The 18,090-nt window shown below is 44.8% G+C and overlaps 1 protein-coding gene across 3 annotated transcripts in view; it reads right to left on the bottom strand.

The window, feature by feature from the left end:
• Trpc3 (transient receptor potential cation channel subfamily C member 3) overlaps positions 1–18,090 on the bottom strand; it is a 67,953-nt gene that overhangs the window by 43,170 nt on the left and 6,693 nt on the right. For all 3 annotated transcript variants that reach the window (XM_026777635.1, XM_005370393.3, XM_026777634.1), the window contains exon 2: positions 4,473–5,244. In XM_026777635.1, the coding sequence (XP_026633436.1) occupies positions 4,473–5,244 (772 nt within the window). The remainder of the gene's footprint in view (positions 1–4,472; positions 5,245–18,090) is intronic.

Below are 18,090 nucleotides of genomic sequence, written 5' to 3'. Positions count from 1 at the left end.
GAAAACATCATTTTGAATGAGATAACCCAGACACTGAAAGACAATTATCACATGTACTCATAGGTGGTTTTTAAACATAAAGTAAAGAAAAGCAGCCTACAAATCACAATCCCAGAGAACCTAGACAACAATGAGGACACTAAGAGAGACTTACATAGATCTAATCTACATGGGAAGTAGAAAAAGACAAGGTCTCCTAAGTAAATTGGGAGCATGGGAACCATGGGAGAGGGCTGAAGGGGAGGGGAGAGGCAGGGAGAGGAGCAGAGAAAAATGTAGAGCTCAATAAAAATCAATTTTGAAAAAGGAGAAAAAAAGAAAAACAAAACAAAAGGATGGAGTACTCTGGCCAATGACACTCTTCCCTCCACTGCCAACATCTGTATTGTCTGCTAGTCTACCCTGAGCCCCTCCCCACCTCGCACTGCTTCATAACCCAGATCAGACCAGCAGAGACACCAAGCTGCTCTCAGTATAGTTTTGTGGAGTCTGCTTCATAGCTCTTTCTCAGTACATGGTCTCTCTACCAAGTCAGGTGACCAGAGCAGAAATGAAAAACTCCAAGGACCTGTTAAACCTGAGGCAGAGCAATGCCGTCCAGTTTCATCACGGCCTCTCCACACCCCTTATAATTTTTTGGTTTAATCTCCATTTGACCATGTACCAGTTGGGTTAATCTGGGAGTTCCTCAGCCTTTCCCTTAAGCAGAATCCTACCTTCTGTTTGTCCTGAGAGGACTAGAGGACTAAATGCCAAGAGCATGCTTGGTATGCACCAGGAGGCTGAGACACGCGTCAGTGTCAGAAGGCATGTTGTTTTGAACATAAAACCCAAGATCGGGGGTGGAGGTGGCTCAGTGGTTTAGAGCTGGATGTTCATCCAGAAGGGCTGAGTTTGGTTCCCTGCACTTACACGGCAGCCTATAACTATGTGTAACTGCAGTTCCAGGGGACGCCATACTCTCTTCTGGCCTCTGAGGGCGCCAGGCACACATGTGGTGCACAGACACGCATGCACAGGCAAAACACTGGTACACATAAAGTAAAAATAAATAATAAATCTTAAATAAATAAAACCTCAGCCAGGGAACCAAGATGCCGTGATGGAGTTTAGTCAGTATGACCTTGGCCTCTGTTTCCCCTACCCCCCAGCTTGTAAACCCAGCGGTCTGCCAGACAAGATCGTTCCCGGCATTTCCTCCTGCTGTAAAAAAGGCCATCTAACTTGTGATCTTGTTCCTTTCCCCTTTTCCTTCTAGGTCTGCTATGGTAGGAACCAAAACTGCTTTCTACTCTGAAGGAAAAGAGAGGCACAGGGAGGGGGGATGGGATCTCTTGCCTTTCTTTTATTTGTTTTAACCAGAAAAGCGCATCACCGGCCCAATTAGAATCTGGAAATTCCTATTTGTGTTCTTGTCTCTAATAAATGGCAGGCTTCCTTGCCATTGACTGGCAGATGATGAGACCCAAGTCTCCATGTCTCAGAACAGCGATAGACATCATCTGCACAGCCACACTGCTCCGTGAATAACAAGCCAGTGGCTAGCCTCAGTCAGTTCCTCTAAATCCGTGACCTTGAAGGCTCGGGTTTCTGAGACAACGACCTTCACATGTTCTTTGTACTCCCCAAGGAACTGTGGGGAATGTGGTAATGGTGAGAAAGTGTGCCTTCCAGGTCAGTGCTAAGACGCTAGAACAGGTGTCTGGAAGGGGAAGACATCGCCCGTGCTTCACCAGGGAGCAACACGCCCTTTCCTCATTTTCAGGCCAGGACTCCGAGCTGAAAATCCCTCTGGGAAGAAGTACAGCAAACAGCACAGAACAGGGAAAATTAGGTTACCTGCTTTCCTCAGGAGCCATCTTTGCTTGTCCTGTCCTGTCAGGGCCCGGACAGCTGGGCTAGGACTTTGGCTGCCTACAGCCCTGACAGATGACAAACAGGGGTATGGGGTGAGAGGGCAAAGGAGAGATGGGATAAGAAGGAACCGAAAAAGACAGCCCAGGAGGGGGAAGACGAGGCGCGTGGTGAGGCAGAGTGACTCTCCAGAGACCGACTCCCCAGGAGCTGCCCTGTTCAGCTCACAAGGTCTCTGTGACTCTCAAGCTTGCTCTGTAGGCTGGACTGGGGACATCTGAGATACAGATGGATTTTGCATAGCGTCGGCTATGGTGTCTAGCCTTGAGAACTCAGGTGCATTTTCTCCTGCTTTGCTTTTTTTTTCCTTGTGGTATTTTCCCACCTCTGGAAGGTTCTCAAGGTGACCCTTCCCGTCAGAGTAAAGGAGACTCCAGTCAAAGCATTTCCAGCGTGGATTTAGCTGGCTGCAGGGGGAAACTATGAATAACAAATTCTCTTCCATCGCTCCACCAAGGCGACTTCTCTGTGTGGAACGGCAAACATCACCATCTTTAGTAAATTATTAAAATGTAATCCAAGAAAATATTCCCTTTTATGGAAGTTCTCTTGCAGAGTTTCAACATATATCAAAAAAGTACATAAAGCAAGTGTCTGTAACATTTGAAGTATCAAATAAATAATTTAGAATTATGCTTTTATGACTATCTCAAAAATAAAGAAATGATGTTTAAGAGTATTTTGCCCAGATATTTTTCTACTCTGCCTGATAAGTTTGAAGCTTTAAACATGTTCTCCCTGTGGTCTGTCTAAAAAGTTTTCAAGCCTGGTGTGGTGGTGCGTGTCTGTAAACCAAGCCCTTGAGAGGTGGAGGCAGGGGGATCAGAAGCTCAGGGTTATCCCCAGCTGTATAGCAAGTTCAAGGTTAGCCTGGGCTACATGAGACCCTATCTTAAAAACTCAGATATGAAACAAAAACAAATTTCATCTTGAATTTGAGGAAAGAACTCTTTTCAAGTAGTCCATAATAGATGTCCTTACATAAGCAAGACTTATTTTATTCTTCAAATTTCCCACATTTCCCCATTTTTTTTTTTTACAACAAAACGTTCAGATTTGAAAAGAATAAAACATGAATAGATTAGCAAGATTGTTACACCAAGGCCAGGACTTCTCCAAGACACAGCGAGGGTGGGCAGACAGATTATAGGCTGAAGGTGGGCAAGCTAATTTGTGCTGTTTTCCTGAAATCCTCGAGAAAGTAGATTTCCTTACCTTGAATTACATTGCCAACTGCGCTTGAACTCCTCCCCCAACTTAATTACAAAAGTATTTATCAAGACGTCAAGGACAAAACAAACACCCAATCTAATGCTATCACTCTGCTAAAAAGATGGGTAGCTGAGGAACAAAGGCTTGTAGCCACCCCCTCGCCTAGGGGGAAGGCGAGCAGCAGGAATGGGCTGCTGAGAACTGGCGAGTTTCACCTTTGTGATAGATACCCACTCTACCCTAGTTTTAAGGACTAGGAGCATTTAAAAATGCATAGGAGGGGTGGCATTGGAAAACAATTTTTAAAATGCTAGATCATGAATATAGGATTTTCATAAAATAATACTGATTGACAGAAAAAGGTAACCCATTAAGAAAACCAGGAAAACAGAAAAGGCCCCATGATGAAGCAAACCATTTTGCTGTCCTTTGTGTTTCTGGACTGACCCAACAGTCAACAGCTCATGGCTCTAAACACGTTCATGGAATTCAAGGCGAGGCATCTGTCCCATTAACGAAGTGACTTTAATATTAACAATAGCATAGTATTCTATATTTGCTTTTTAAATTTTGATTCAGGTAGGGGTGCCCAGTCTTGACTTTGCCATATCACACCGCCATCTACAAACGTGTATGAGTAGAAATCACAGCTTTCCCAGGAAGCACGCAGGCTATGAAGCGCATGTTGGACATGGCTACATCTAAAAATACACGAAAGCTCGGGGTCATGAGTAGAACTTCAAAGAAATGAACGCTTCATCCGAGACAAGAAGGAGAAGCCTCCCCCCACGCCCCACCCCCCACAGTGCTGCCTTCTGACTTGGTGACACCATGCAACAGAACAGAAAGAATCTGGGAAGCAGACGGTCTTGTCAAATCTCTCTTTCATCAAAGGGAGACACAGAACTTGTGGGTTTTCAATACGTATCCAGGACACAGAGCAGCCACCATCACAACCTCTCTCTAATGCTGTGTGCTGTGTTGTCACCAAAGAGTTTGCAGCAGCGTGTCACTGAGAGAAGAAAAACCACAAAGCTCAGCATTTGGGAGGCTGAAGCAGGGGGATTGTTGTGAGTAGCTGGCCATCATCAAGAGCTATGAAGTATGAGGACAGCCTAGGACCCTGTCTATACCAGAAAGAAACTGGACCTGGTAACACATTCTTGTCAACCCAACACTTGGGAGGTTGAGACAGGAGGATTGCTGTGAATTCGAGGCCAGCCAGAGCAGTAAAGTGAGGATCTATCTTAAAACAGACAAACAGACAAAATCCCAACAGACAAGGGGCAGAACTGACACTTGTGCATACCGGAAGCACAGCAGGCAGGGGGTTTCCACTGGCCTACCTTGAACTCCTTCTCTATGTTAGCTAGCTTGGCCAGCTCATTGCTGAGTTCCAGGGCCGTGAGCACCGGGTCCTCGCTGGAGAGTGACAAGTATGCAGGGCTGGCCAGTCCCTTGTAAGCGTTGATCCGAGACCTCGAGTGGCTGAAGGCATCAAGCCTCTGCTTCTCAGCACAGTCGGCACAGCGACAGAAGTAGTCGTGGGGCCGCTCGATGCGCGCGCCCTTGAGCAGCAGCAGGTGCACCACCTCGTACTTATGGCAGTGTGCAGCCAGGATGATGGGCGTGATGTCAGGCGAGAAGCGTGTGCCATCCTCATCATAGGCATAGAAGTCATCGTCCCGCAGTTCCTGCTCGCAAGGGCTAAGTGTCAAGCGCCGGCTGGCCGCAAAACCTGGGTGGCCCAGGATGGCCTCCACGATGCGCACATAGCCCTTGCTGATGGCTAGCAACAGCGCATCACCTATACGTGCCAGGTTCTCCTTCTTAAGCAGCAGCTCAGTCACCTCCAGATGCTCATTGCCAACAGCCAGCTGCAGTGCATTCTGGCCCATGTAGTCCACACAGTTGACGTTGAGCGTTTGGGACTCCTCCAGCATCTTGCGCACCACCGGGATGTTGCCGTACTCTGCAGCGTCCAGGAAGCGCTCCTCCTCGGCTGTGAGGCTGGGCCCACGAGAACCAAACATGAAGGCCGGGCCACGCACCGCCTGGCGCCGGCCCTTGTCACGCATCCCTGCAGTGCGCCACCTCGACGGGCTGCCCTCCGAGGACCTGATCAGTGGGGTGACAAAACAATGTGGGACTTTGAGGCCTGTATCCTTCTGCCCCAGCAGACCCGGCTGCAGACCCGAAGCCAGGGAATGGCTGGGGAACCTGCTAAGATCGACCACCCCAGCTACCCCTCACCTAACACAGGCTGCCTGAGCTTCATGAGCCCATGGCCCTTCCCAATTGCAGGTCCAGTTCATTCTGCCTTCGGATGGAAAAATAACAGAATCATTTTCAGGCACATACCCCTCCCTAGTCAAAACACAAAAGAACAAAAAACACTCCATACCACTCTGTACCCTGCTGCTTCAGCCTGGTTCCTGCTGTTAAATAGCTTCGTGACAGACACTTGGCCTAGCACGTGTGAGGACTTGGATTTAATCTCTCCTACCACAAAAAGAAAACCCATTCTAGGAACAGTGTCTATGGACACGCAGCATCCATGCCCCAGGCTGGAGTACCCAACAGAGGTTAATTTTTGTCAAGAATCAGGACAGAATAACATTCTAAACCAAAATTATACACACAGCCGGGTATTAAGTCGAGTATCATCTCCCAAGGCCTTAGCTTTAGCTTTTTCCTTCCCCTACCAAAGGTCGGTTTGTTTGCTTGCCTGCTTGTTTGTTTTTACATCATTTATCTTTGCAGTGACCTAGACAAGATTCACCAAATAGAAAACCCAAACATCAACCTAGATTCACTTCATTGAATATAACTCTCATTGTAAGGGCTGATAAATTACTAAATTACACATTCGCCTGTAGAACTAGAAGGAAATTACTTGACCAGTAGATTAAAAATAACTAGTGTTACTTCACGAACATTGCTCCAGGTACGGTTCCTCGGGCCAGAACGATGTGCCCTGCAATCCCGCCACCAGCCATACCAGCTGAGACCGAACGGCCTCAAAGCCAACGCTGTGGACTGGTGTGTGCAGTCTGGGTACATGATTTTATTTCCTGGGTCTTCTTACCCCATAAGTAAAACCCAGAGGGGGGTTCCTCCTGCTGATTCCAGAACTCAGAAAGCCAAGAACTTGTCTCCTTAAAAAGAAAGGAAGGAAGGAAGGAAGACATTTTAAAATAATAAATAACGCCAGGCATGGTGGCACAGACCTATCGTTTCAGTTACTAGGGAAGGAATTGTGGAGGGAGTGTGGGGAGGGGGTGTTAACACACTTAAGTCCAAGGCCAGTGAGGGCAACTTAGTAAACTCTGTCTCAAGGTAAAAACTAAAACAAGGTCTGGGAAAACAGATGAGCTGTAAAGCAATTGTCTAGAATGCACGAGGCCCCAGTTTCAACATCCGGTTCTGCAAAAATGGTGAACAAAATGAAAAGGCCCAGATTTTGTGAGTTTATAAATAAAAGCTTTTGTAAATGTTCTGAGTCTCTGAAAATTGCAAAATAAATTACATAATTTTCACGTTGTGGTTATCTGTAACAGCTCAATGACTGATACATTTTGCTGGCCAAATATTGTACAAATATACAAATTTCTATCTCTACCTTTATCTAGTTGCATGAATTTTTTTTTCTGATTCAATGCTCAAAATAACTTTCTTTTAAAAAAAACTGCAGATTTTTTTTTGGTATGAGCTATATCAAAAGATGTCATTTAAGCTTTTTTCCACATTACTGACTTTTGAAGCAAATAAACCCAACTTAAGAGTGTGTGGCTGGGGAAGCCGGCACTCTATTTCTATCATGTATTTCAGAAACATCTCCTACCACTGAAAATGTATTCACAGAGCTGGGGCTGAAAATTCATGGGAAAGGCCTCCTTTTACCGGCCTCCCTGGGGGGCTGGCTAAATTAGGGAGCTTCCCCAGCAAAGGAAGAGGGGTGCCGGCACCCAGATTGTCTCAGTTCTGTAGACTCCTGGGACACAACGACCCTGGCTGTCGGGAGCTGAGACAACAGGGGTGCCTAGTGACGGTGTACCTGCTGCCGAGAAAACAGGGGTGCCTAGTGAAGGCGTTCCTGCTGCCGAGAAAACAGGGGTGCCTAGTGACGGTGTACCTGCTGCCGAGAAAACGGGGGTGCCTAGTTACGGTGTACCTGCTGCCGAGAAAACAGGGGTGCCTGGTGAGGGCGTTTCTGCTGCCGAGAAAACAGAGGTGCCTAGTGACGGTGTACCTGCTGCCGAGAAAACAGGGTGCCTAGTGAAGGCATTTCTGCTGCCGAGAAAACAGGGGTGCCTACTGAAGGTGTTTATGTACCCCAGGGCAGATCGTACTTCAGGGACGTCCCACTTCCACGTCCGGATGGCATGGAAGGTCAACACTCCAGGCAGTTTCCCTGGAACTCTGGGGCATGGGACTGAAGAACACGGAAGGGACTTCCACCTTGCTCTTGTGCCCGCATGCACAGTTTGAACAATTATGAGCAGGGTTAAGAATGTATAAATATTTGTGTCCTTTAACCATGTCGTTGACAATTCTTTAAAAATGTAGGTATCTTTGGTGACCACTACATTACAATCTTTCCGCAGTTAAAAACGTGGAGTGTAGGGGTAGGTTATATAGGTGGGGGAATACAGGAGGGACTCAAGGTTGGGAGATGGTTTTCAGATGGGCACAAAGCAGAAAGTGGCATTCATGACAGAATGTACAGAAGAATTTCAAACCCTATAGTGAGGACTTCAGGAAAATCTTGTACTATTGAGGATGATTTATTGGTATTGATAGTACTAATTTCATTGGGTCAGTGCTCTTCCCGTCAAGTTATAAGTTGGGTTTGGAATGGCTAGAATTTCCATGTTGTATAAAAGGTCTTGTTTCTGCCATTGGTAATATGTTGATATTACCTAAAGCCTAACAAAATATATATCCGGAGTATGTCTATGGAACTCCAACTTATACACTTATATGGATTATGTTTTTCTTTGGAAAATGAATTTTTATCATTCATCTTAATGAACAAGATTTTTAATTTAATGACTTGCTTACAAAGAAACTAGCTTTAAAGAACCTTACAATTTTTTGCAAAAGAGCCTGAGTTGAGAATACTAGAAAACAACTATTTCATGAATTTTTCTCTTGATATTTCTTAGTATTTTTAGACCCCCTTTTTCTTTTAAAGATTTATTTATTTATTATATATACACTGTTCTTCCTGAACACCAGAAGAAGGCACCAGATCTCACTATAGATGGTTGTGAGTCACCCTGTGGTTGCGGGAAATTGAACTCAGGACCTCTGGAAGAGCAGCCAGTGCTCTTAACCTCTGAGCCACCTCTTCAGCCCATAGCCCTCCCTCTTTTAAAACAATGTCTCTCTCAATTACTCTGTAGCCAGGGTTGTCCTAGAACTCACTATATAGTCCAGGTTGGTCCTGAACCCATGGTCATCTGCCTGCCTTAGTCTCTAAAGTACTGGGATTATAGATATGAGCCACCATAATCAGCTATATATATTTTAATTTTTTAAAAATGCAAGTTAAGAACATGATGCTGGAGAATACACACATCACAGCAAAGCTGTGCACTACTTTTGTTGTTCTTGATTAGAGCAGCTAAAATCTACTCATCTGTCACGAGTCTCATTTACTGTACAATTTTATTACCTAAAGTCCTTGTGGTATAAACCAACTATCTTAGTATGTCAATGTTTTCCTTAATATTTATTTTTTTCCAGAACCTTTATTTCCACAATGTATACTGGAGGGAAAATGTTTGATTTTATCACTGTCATGGATTGAAAGAGAATGGCCCCTATAGGTTCTGATGTTTGAATGCTTGGTTCACGGAACTGTTTGGGAAGGACTAGGAGGCGTGGCCTTGCTAGGGTAGGAATGGCCTTGCTGGAGGAGGTGTATCACTGTGGGGTAGCCTTTGAAGTTTCAAAAGCTCCCCCCACCCCCCTCACTGCTCCCCACAGATCAGGATGTCAAGCTCTCTGCTGCTGCTCCAGATATGCCTGCCTCTAAGCTACCATGCCCCCCCGCCATGATGGGCATGGACTAACCCCCTGAAATATACGCAAATCCCCAATTAAACACTTTCTTCTATAAGAGTTGCCTTGGTTGTGGTGTCTCTTCACAGTGACTAAGATGAATTCTATACAGCATAAGTCAGCCAAGTGAGCCAGGCCCATGCTGTCTTTAAAAGGTCCTGTGTGACTTAAGGGTGAGGCCTGATCTCTCAAGCTAAGCAAACTATACCTCACATGGTCCTTTGAAAATGAAAGAGCTGAGTAAGCACTCCTTATTTCATGGGATTCATAGTAGGTGAATTCTCTAGATTTCCTTACAGAGCTGAAATAAGCTTCCTTCCTCTGCGCCTATGCAGCGAAGTCAGCCACCGTGGGTAAACAGGTCCAGAGTCAGAGGTGTTCTACATGTCACTTTCAGCGTTTGAAATAAGGCGAGAAGATGCCAGCCTCCGACAATACTAACAGAACATCTCAGGATTTTCCTCTCCGCAGACCCTCAACCAGTGGGTCTACCCACTCAGTACTTGGAGGGCGCTCCAAAGAGACTTTGCTCCCACAAAGCACTGGAGCGGTACCACTGAAGTACAAATTCTGCAGGGCTGTGTTTGGCGCCTTCCTTAGTGCTAAGGTGGACAACCTGAGCATTTGACCGCTGCAGACTGAACCCTCTCCCTCTCCATTCTGCTGCTAGGACCATGTGAGGGCACACAGGGAAAAGAGGTATCTGTGAGCAAGCCAGGAAGAGTTCCCACCAGAACCTGACCATGTCAGCACCCTGATCTTGGAACTCCAGGCTCCAAAACGGTCAGAAAACGTTTTTCTGTTGAAGATACAATCCATAGGGCCTTATTGGCACAGCCAGAATTAACTAAGACCCTTTACATTTAAGTAATTTTTTTAGTGTTCCTTGGGATCTTTGTATTTGTACAAACATTTAAGCCGGTGAAAAGTTCTCCTGGGAACTATTTTTGTACGGCCATTGGGAACCTTCTGCTCCACGCCTCTCAGAAGCAAAAATACAAGCAACACTCCTCAGTTGTCATGACTTTCCATGGGGTCATCTGACCTCTCTAATATTGTTTCTACAACAGTGGCCCGACTTCTACCTGAAGCGTGGGCTAAGAAGCAGATTTTCCGTCTTATTTCAGGGGAACTGACTATTCTACATCTCCCAGGGGTGGGAACCCGGGATATGTATTTTAAATGAACCCCTTTAGGAGTTCCTATATGCCGAAATATGGGACCCTGCACCATAGACCAGTGGAACTCTTCTGCAGCAGTGACCCTGGGTTAGCAGGATTTTCAGCACTTGTCACACTGGCCCTGTCAAAATTAAAGTTCAAATGCCGTATTTGAGTAGCAAAGACTAAGGGATATATGACCCTATATCCATGTAGTTTTTGATGCTGCTGTTGTTTGTTCCTATTGAAAATTTGATTTCCATAAGGTGATTGCCAGAGCAGCCTACAATTGTTTTTACCTGTGACCTCTCGATGGTGTGTTCTTGCTTCATCAATGAGATTTTACAAAGGTTACTGAATTAAGGAGCTGAAGATACTGAACAGATTCAGCCGAGGATACTGATATATTAGACCTTTCATATGAGTTCAAGTGCTTTAAGCCATGGTGATCTGATAAGGTACATTGGGTTATTCCAGTTCTTTTGTATTTGTTGAGGTTTGTTTTGTTACCGAGTATATGGTCAATTTTTGAGAAGATTCCATGAGGTGTTGAGAAGAAGGTATATTCTTTTCTGTTTGGATGAAATATTCTATAGATGTCTGTTAAGTCCATTTGAGTCACAACATCTGTTAGTTCCCTTATTTTTCTGTTGTTTGTCTGACTGACCTGTCCAGTGTTGAGAGTGGAGTGTTGAACTCTCCCACTATTAGTGTGTGTGGTTTAATGTATGATTTAAGTTTTAGAAGTGTTTTTTTTTCATATGAGGGTGCCTTTGTTAATAAATGGGACCTCCTGAAACTGAAAAGCTTCTGTAAAGCAAAGTACATGGTCAACAAGATAAAACAACAGCCTACAGAATGAGAAAAGATCTTCACTAACCCCACATCAGACAGAGGTCTGGTCATCAAAAGAACAAATAATCCAATAAAAAATAAAATACAGACATAAACAGAGAACTCTCAACAGAGGAATCTAAAATTGCTGGAAGACACTTAAGGAAATGTTCAACATCCTTAGTCATCAGAGAAATGCAAATCAAAACAACTCTGAGATTCCATCTTACACCTGTAAGAATGGCCAAGATCAAAAACACTAATGACAACTTATGCTGGAGAGGTTTTGGAGAAAAGGGAACACTCCTGCATCTGGTGGGAGTGCAAGCTGGTACCCCTTTGGATGTCAGTGTGGCGATTTCTCAGAAAATTGGGAAACTACCTTCCTCAAGACCCAGTAATACCACTTTTGGGTATATATCCAAAGGATGCTCAATCGTTCCACAAGGGCATGTGCTCAACCATGTTCATAGCAGCATTGTTTGTCATAGCCAGAACCTGGAAACAACCTCAATGCCCCTCGACTGAAGAATGGATAAGGAAAATGTGGTACATTTACACAATGGAGTACTACACAGCAGAAAAAAATAAAGACAGTTTGAATTTTGCAGGAAAGTGGATGGAGCTAGAAAACATCATTTTGAGTGAGGTAACCCAGACCCAGAAAGACAATTATCACATGTACTCACTCATAGGTGGTTTTTAAACATAAAGCAAAGAAAACCAGCCTACAAACCACAATCCCAGAGAACCTAGACAACAACAAGGACCCTAAGAGAGACATACATGGATCTAATCTACATGGGAAGTAGAAAAAGACGAGATCTCCTGAGTAAATTGGGAGCATGGGGACCTTGGGGGAGGGTTGAAGGGGAGGGGAGAGGTAGGAGGGGAGCAGAGAAAAATGTAGAGCTCAATAAAAATCAATAAAAAAAAAGAGTTCAAGTGCCAAAGTCAGCTCACCGCTGTGCATCAAGAAGCCGCTTTCTTGATGATTGTTTTGTCTTTTAGCTTATACGCCATGCATTTTAAAGAGCATTAAAGTTATTTAAATGTTAAAGCAGCTTGTTAGCAGCCATCATCCCAGTGCCCAAGGGGAGGAGCTCGCAGAGCAGTGTCTGTGCGGCTGAGTTACCCATCTTGCCATGTGACCTGAGTTTCCCCAGTACAGCTGCTACCCATCCTGTAACTCAGAGACACCCAAGTCAAACTAGCATTCTTAGGTTGTGTGTCTCAAGGTCCTAGTCAGGCTGGGAGCTTGAAGGTCATCTGGGGTCCCTTGCAGTGTCCTGAAGCTTCGGGCTGTTCTCATGAGGGATCCGTCTTTCCATCCCTGCCTGAGCCCCCTTCAGGGCTTCATCAAATCCCTGCCAGGTTATCGCAGCAGCTCTGCAGCAGGAGGCAAAGCAGGCCAGCCTGGCTAGCACGTGACACGCATGCTGGCTTTTCAAGGCACTATCAGATTTAATTCTCCTAACAATATTATGAAGCAAACTTTTCCCCCTCTCTACCTCATAAATATAAAATTTGACCTTAAAAAAAAAAAACAACAACAAGAAATCCCTTCCTAAGGGTACACACCCAGTAAAGTGATGGTCTGGGAGACCATGGAATCTGTTCACTTGGTGTTTCCTGGGGCTCCCAGTTCTCTTCACACCCACAGTCTCCCCAGCATGGTGTCTTCATCAGACGCTGGTCTCCCATTCACAGTTCACAGTCCCCTACTACATAGTTCAGAGTCAATACTCTCCTATTATCGTTCAGGGATGTCCAAAGCTCCCTCCGCTTGACCTAGCCAAGCTCGGTCTCAAATTCATCCCTCTCCATCCTGTTAACACACCACCCTTCTTCCTCCTGTACTATCAAGAATACTTTCTAAAGATATGTTAGGACACTGTTTTATTCTGTGTTTCCAAATACAGGGTCTTTGGCCTTGTTGAGTGAGTATCTTTCCTTCTTACAGGAGAGTGAACATGAAACACAAGAGATCAAATGACTATTTTGGGTTTTGTAAGAAAAAGTAAGGCTTCATGAGAAGAATTTGCAGAAAAAGAAGCTATCCTTGCCTGAACCTGCTCAATTCCCTTTTCTATTCATTCTGCAGGACCCCCACCACAGCATGATCGCATCACACGGACAGGGTAGTCCTCCCATTTTCCACAGCAGAGCAGACGCTCACTGTCCCAGGAAAGAAAAGAACAAAGAGAGTAACATCAATCACAAGTGACATGTGGATTCCGGAGGGTCAGGATGAGTGGGTGTTTCCGAGAGTCGGTAGAGAGGTTGGTGCACAGTAGGAATTTTCTCCTGCCACTCCCGACTCCCATGGAAGATGAGGGCCAGGGAGCCTGCATCAAAGCCAGGGTGATGTACCAAGGGCAGGTGGACCACTGGTGCAGAGAGGGAGACGGAGGCTGCCATGGACACCAGGGATGCCAGCTGTAATCCAACAGATTCCTCGGAGTATTAAAACCATGCAAAGAACCCTTTCATTACATCATCAAACAGCGAAACGGGGCCAGCCTTCCAGCATCTCCCCAAGCGTGCTCAGTGATGGGCAAAGCGGGGCCGTGCAGGGCTGAACCTCTCTGGAAACTGGACGGAGAGTCAGGAAGAAAAAGCCTTACGCACTGGCTCGGAATACAGAAAGACACTGCTCTATCTAGTTTGTCACATTCCTGGGTGACACAGAACAGATCTTCTCTCCCTGTCAGCTCATGTAACTGCTTAATTGCTTAATTAACTTAATTGCTTAATTGATTGATTGCTTAATTCACTTGCTGCGTAAGTATCTGTGTAGTAAGCAAAGAAACAAAACGAAAAGCTTAAAACTCATTTACACCACATATTGGATATTGGGTTATTTTGTCTCTTGTAGTCAGCCCGTTGAAGGTCAAGAGAAAGCTCTGTGCACCTTAGGTGTGATGAGTGATTTCTTGACTCTACTCTACCTGCTTCTGGAATGTTCCTCCGGCGGTTGCTTCCATCCCTGAACGTCTTAATTCTGTCATTCATCAGTTTTTCTTGCCATGCTCCAGCTCACATTGTACCTTAACATAGAAGGCTAAGCTCCCAGGGTGAAGCCTGGGGGTTCATTCTGAAACAGGGGGGGGGGGGGCTTCTGCCCTTTCGGCAATTACTCTTGACCACCTGGGCCTGCACTTCTGGGCTGTGGATAGCTTCATAAACTGAGACGGTATTGCCCTCCTTGCTTCCTGTCTGCTCTTGAGTGGCACCGTTTCGTAGAGGATAAGTGTTCAACGCTTATTTTAAACTTCTTGCTCTCTGTGAGGTGTAGAATAGTCTCGTCACTATTCCAAACACTTGCTAGTGATATACTACTGCTGCAGAAAAGGCCACCTGAATGCTAAGTAAGGTCCTCGAGGTGACAGAGACGTAGGGATCACAGCTCAGAAGTCTTCTGTCAGACACTCTGTATGTTATATGCCAACAAGGGAAAAAAAATCCCATCAATTTGAAAACCAAAATAGCATCGTGAAATTATATACTAACCTTGTATGTCGGAAAACTCTGATTCCATAGTGAACAGCTTCTAAAATGGCTCTCTGGATTGGCTCTTAAATGCCTTGAGACTATCACTCAGTGACAAATGAACAATATTAGTCACCTCAGACTCTTTTTTAAAATGAGGTAAAGAATTAGCCAAACACTCAGTCCCTGTAGCAAGTAAACAAAGCAATACCACCAGCGACGGTCATGTCACTAAGAATAACACAAAAATGCTTTCATGGGTCTGTTTGCAACACTGAAGAAGGTTTGAGCTTGTGGGCTAGAACCCCACCACTCATGTTGTGAGGGACAGAAGACCAGGAGCTACAGGTGAGAAGGGAACCCCTCCCCCCATGTCATGAGCGGCAGGAAGACCAGGAGGAGCTACAGGTGAGAAGGAAACCCCCTCCCTTATGTAGTGAGGGGCAGGAAGACCGGAAGGAGCTATGGGTGAGCAGTGAAAATGTATCACAAATCAACCACTCTGCTACTTGAGGTACTGGGGACAGTGGTGACTGCAGGCTCTGACACGGGACCTGAAAATCAGCAATGAAAAATGGCAAGAAACAGACGACCCAGCAAGCAGTGCCTGCCAATCAACATAGCCACTGCCAGAAACATCTGATGTTATTCAGCCTGCCTACATACACGTGACGATAAAAGAAATCCCACAAACAGCTCACAGCGCTACCCCAAACTTGTGTCTCTAAACATGTGATCAGGGAGGGGAAGCCACTCTGAACTTCTGCGGGCCTGAGGGTGTGAATACCTGCACACATTGGACACTATAGCCCATCATCACCATAACAACCAAACCAGCAAGAGAAGACGCTTCATGTAACAAAGAAGGAGGCACAGCTTCCATCAGAGTCCTATAGCGTGCTGGCGAGATGGCTCAGCAGATAAAGGTGCTCTTTGACAAGTGGGCAAATTTGATTCCCTGGACCATGTCGTGAAAGGTGAGAACTGACCCCAGCAAGTCGTTTTCTGACCTCCACAGGCCCCCCCAACACCAATAAATACATAAAAGTTACTAAAAAAGATATCCATGCCAAAAAACAATATGTAGAGACTGCCACACTTAGCAGACCTGGAAAGGAGTTGGGTCTTTCTAGTGAAGGATCTCTAAGTTACTGCCAGTCAGAATTCTATCAGAATTTTTTTTTTGTTAAGACAGGGTCTCGCTGTGTAACCTTGGTTGGCCTAGAATTCACAGTATAGACCAGGCTGGCCTTGAATTTATGGAGATCCAATTGCCTCTAACTCCCAAGTGCTGGGATTAAAGGTGTGTACCACTGTACCCAGTCAACATTCAGAGTTATTAATGTGTAGCAAACCTGTTGGGTGTGTGTTAACTGTGGGGGACAGGAAGATTCTGAGAAGGGAAGCTCAGGTGAGTCTTCACTCCCCTTCATCTTCTTCCGGAAGCATGAATGGTAATTTTTCAGATTCCTAGCAGTTAAAGCCAGACAAAGCAAAAATCCGAGCTGTCTGCTGTTCCCTCCAAAGCCCACTAGGAACAGAGAGGGAAGCGCCAGCATTTCCTGCCCGACCCCTGAGGAAACTTCTTAAATCTCAAGAACACATCAGGCAAACACCTTCTAGAATGTACCTACGTATGCTTCCTGGAATGCATTTGTGTCTAACGCCATTAAACCAGCTTTCATAATACCACGTCTGTCTATTTTTATACCTGCCTCCTCAAGGATTTCAAAACCTCTCGTGGATAAGCACAGACTGCCTCTTTGCCCACAAGCCTGGCTCTCACACAGGATGGAGAGTACCTGCTGGAAAAGGGGTGTACGGATGGCGTCAATACTAGTTGCTACGTCTGAAGACTCAAAGGAAGAGAGATTTTTGCCTCAGACCAAAGAATACCATTAGGCAATATGACAGTATGTTCAAATAATGGTAGCTTTTCAATAAGAATAAATAATGTATTAATGAAAATTAATAACAAGTCATTAAAGTAATATAAACAACCACCCTTTCGATCAACTTTTCAATTATAGATTTCTGCTGAATTACATTTGCTTGTTAGTACACCCCATCCGGGAAGCATTTGCTAAGTTAGATGCCTTTTTATTTTAACCTTACATAAAGTTATGTCTTACCAGGGAAATCTGAGGACAAGTAAGGGGTACATTGTGAGATTGATAATCCCTGATGATTAATCAATAATACATCCTTCCTTATAAAATAAATTCATTTTCATGACACCATTTGAAACTGATTTTTACCATTTCAGAAGATTTGGAGATAATAAAATAGAAACTCCTATGAATTCAGTGTATACTGGAATAAGGCTAGAAACAAAATGAATTCAAATGACAAAAGTCTACTGATTCCAGACACTCATATTTGACTACTTAAATATTAATCACTATTAATGAATTCTTCATGCTTTGCCTCCTATTTTATTAGAAACAAAGAGACCTGGTTTTCCCTCATGAACATCATGTCCAAAGCCCAGAGCCTGAGGTTTTCAGATATCTGTATCTCTCCACCTCGTCAACCTGCAAGCTGTGTTTCATCAGAAAGTTCCGATCACTTTATTTGACAATATCCATCTAGAGGTGTAAAAGCGGAGTGAGAAAAACCATTGGTCAAGGTCTTTCCTCAATAGGTTTCACATCTGTCGGCATTTTAATATCATTTAAAAACTCCTGTATCCAATATATCTTACTGCTTAATTTTTGAATGCTGAGACAGGAGAGGATTCCTTCTATATCTTTTGTTTGTTTGTTTTCGAGACATGGTTTTCCTATGTAGCCAAACTTCAAACTCATAGTGATTCTCCTGCCTCAACCTCCTGAATGCTGGAATTACAGGGATGTCACTAGGCGAAGCTTAGTTTTCTCCTTATAGGATAGTTTCTAACTAGATAACAGTAGTTAAATATTCCTGACCTAGATGCTAAATTAAAGACCGGGTGCTGTAGCAGGCCTAGTTATCCTCATAATGTCTTTGCTGTTTCCCTTCTGTACAAGTGTGAAGCCAGCCAGTCCCAGTCCACACCCCAGCCGCTCTGTGGAAGGCCAGACTCCTTGGTGGTCACCTGCACAGGCACTAGCTGGGTTCCCCACTTAGAGTAATACCATTATATGTTAAGGGCAGCATGAGGTAGGCTAAGAGCCTGTGCCCAGGCAAGGTGATTATGTTCCCCGAGGAGCCAGACTGATCAGGCCTTCTTCCTACCATACAGAAGCCAGGCTTCCTACCAAGGCTACAGGAGTTCTGCCAACATTTTTCTTCCCTCAACACATTTCCCATGGTGTTCTATTGCCTATGGTTTATGGGATATGGCAAACAGGAAAAGCTTAACAATTAAAGATAATTTTAATGGGGAGAGAGAGAGAGAGAGAGAGAGAGAGAGAGAGAGAGAGAGAGA

Source organism: Microtus ochrogaster, unplaced genomic scaffold, assembly GCF_000317375.1.
Source record: "Microtus ochrogaster isolate Prairie Vole_2 unplaced genomic scaffold, MicOch1.0 UNK78, whole genome shotgun sequence".
NCBI classification, from domain to species: Eukaryota; Metazoa; Chordata; class Mammalia; order Rodentia; family Cricetidae; genus Microtus; species Microtus ochrogaster.
The sequence above is the reverse complement of the archived record's forward strand: the minus strand, read 5'-3'. Positions and strand labels throughout refer to the sequence as shown.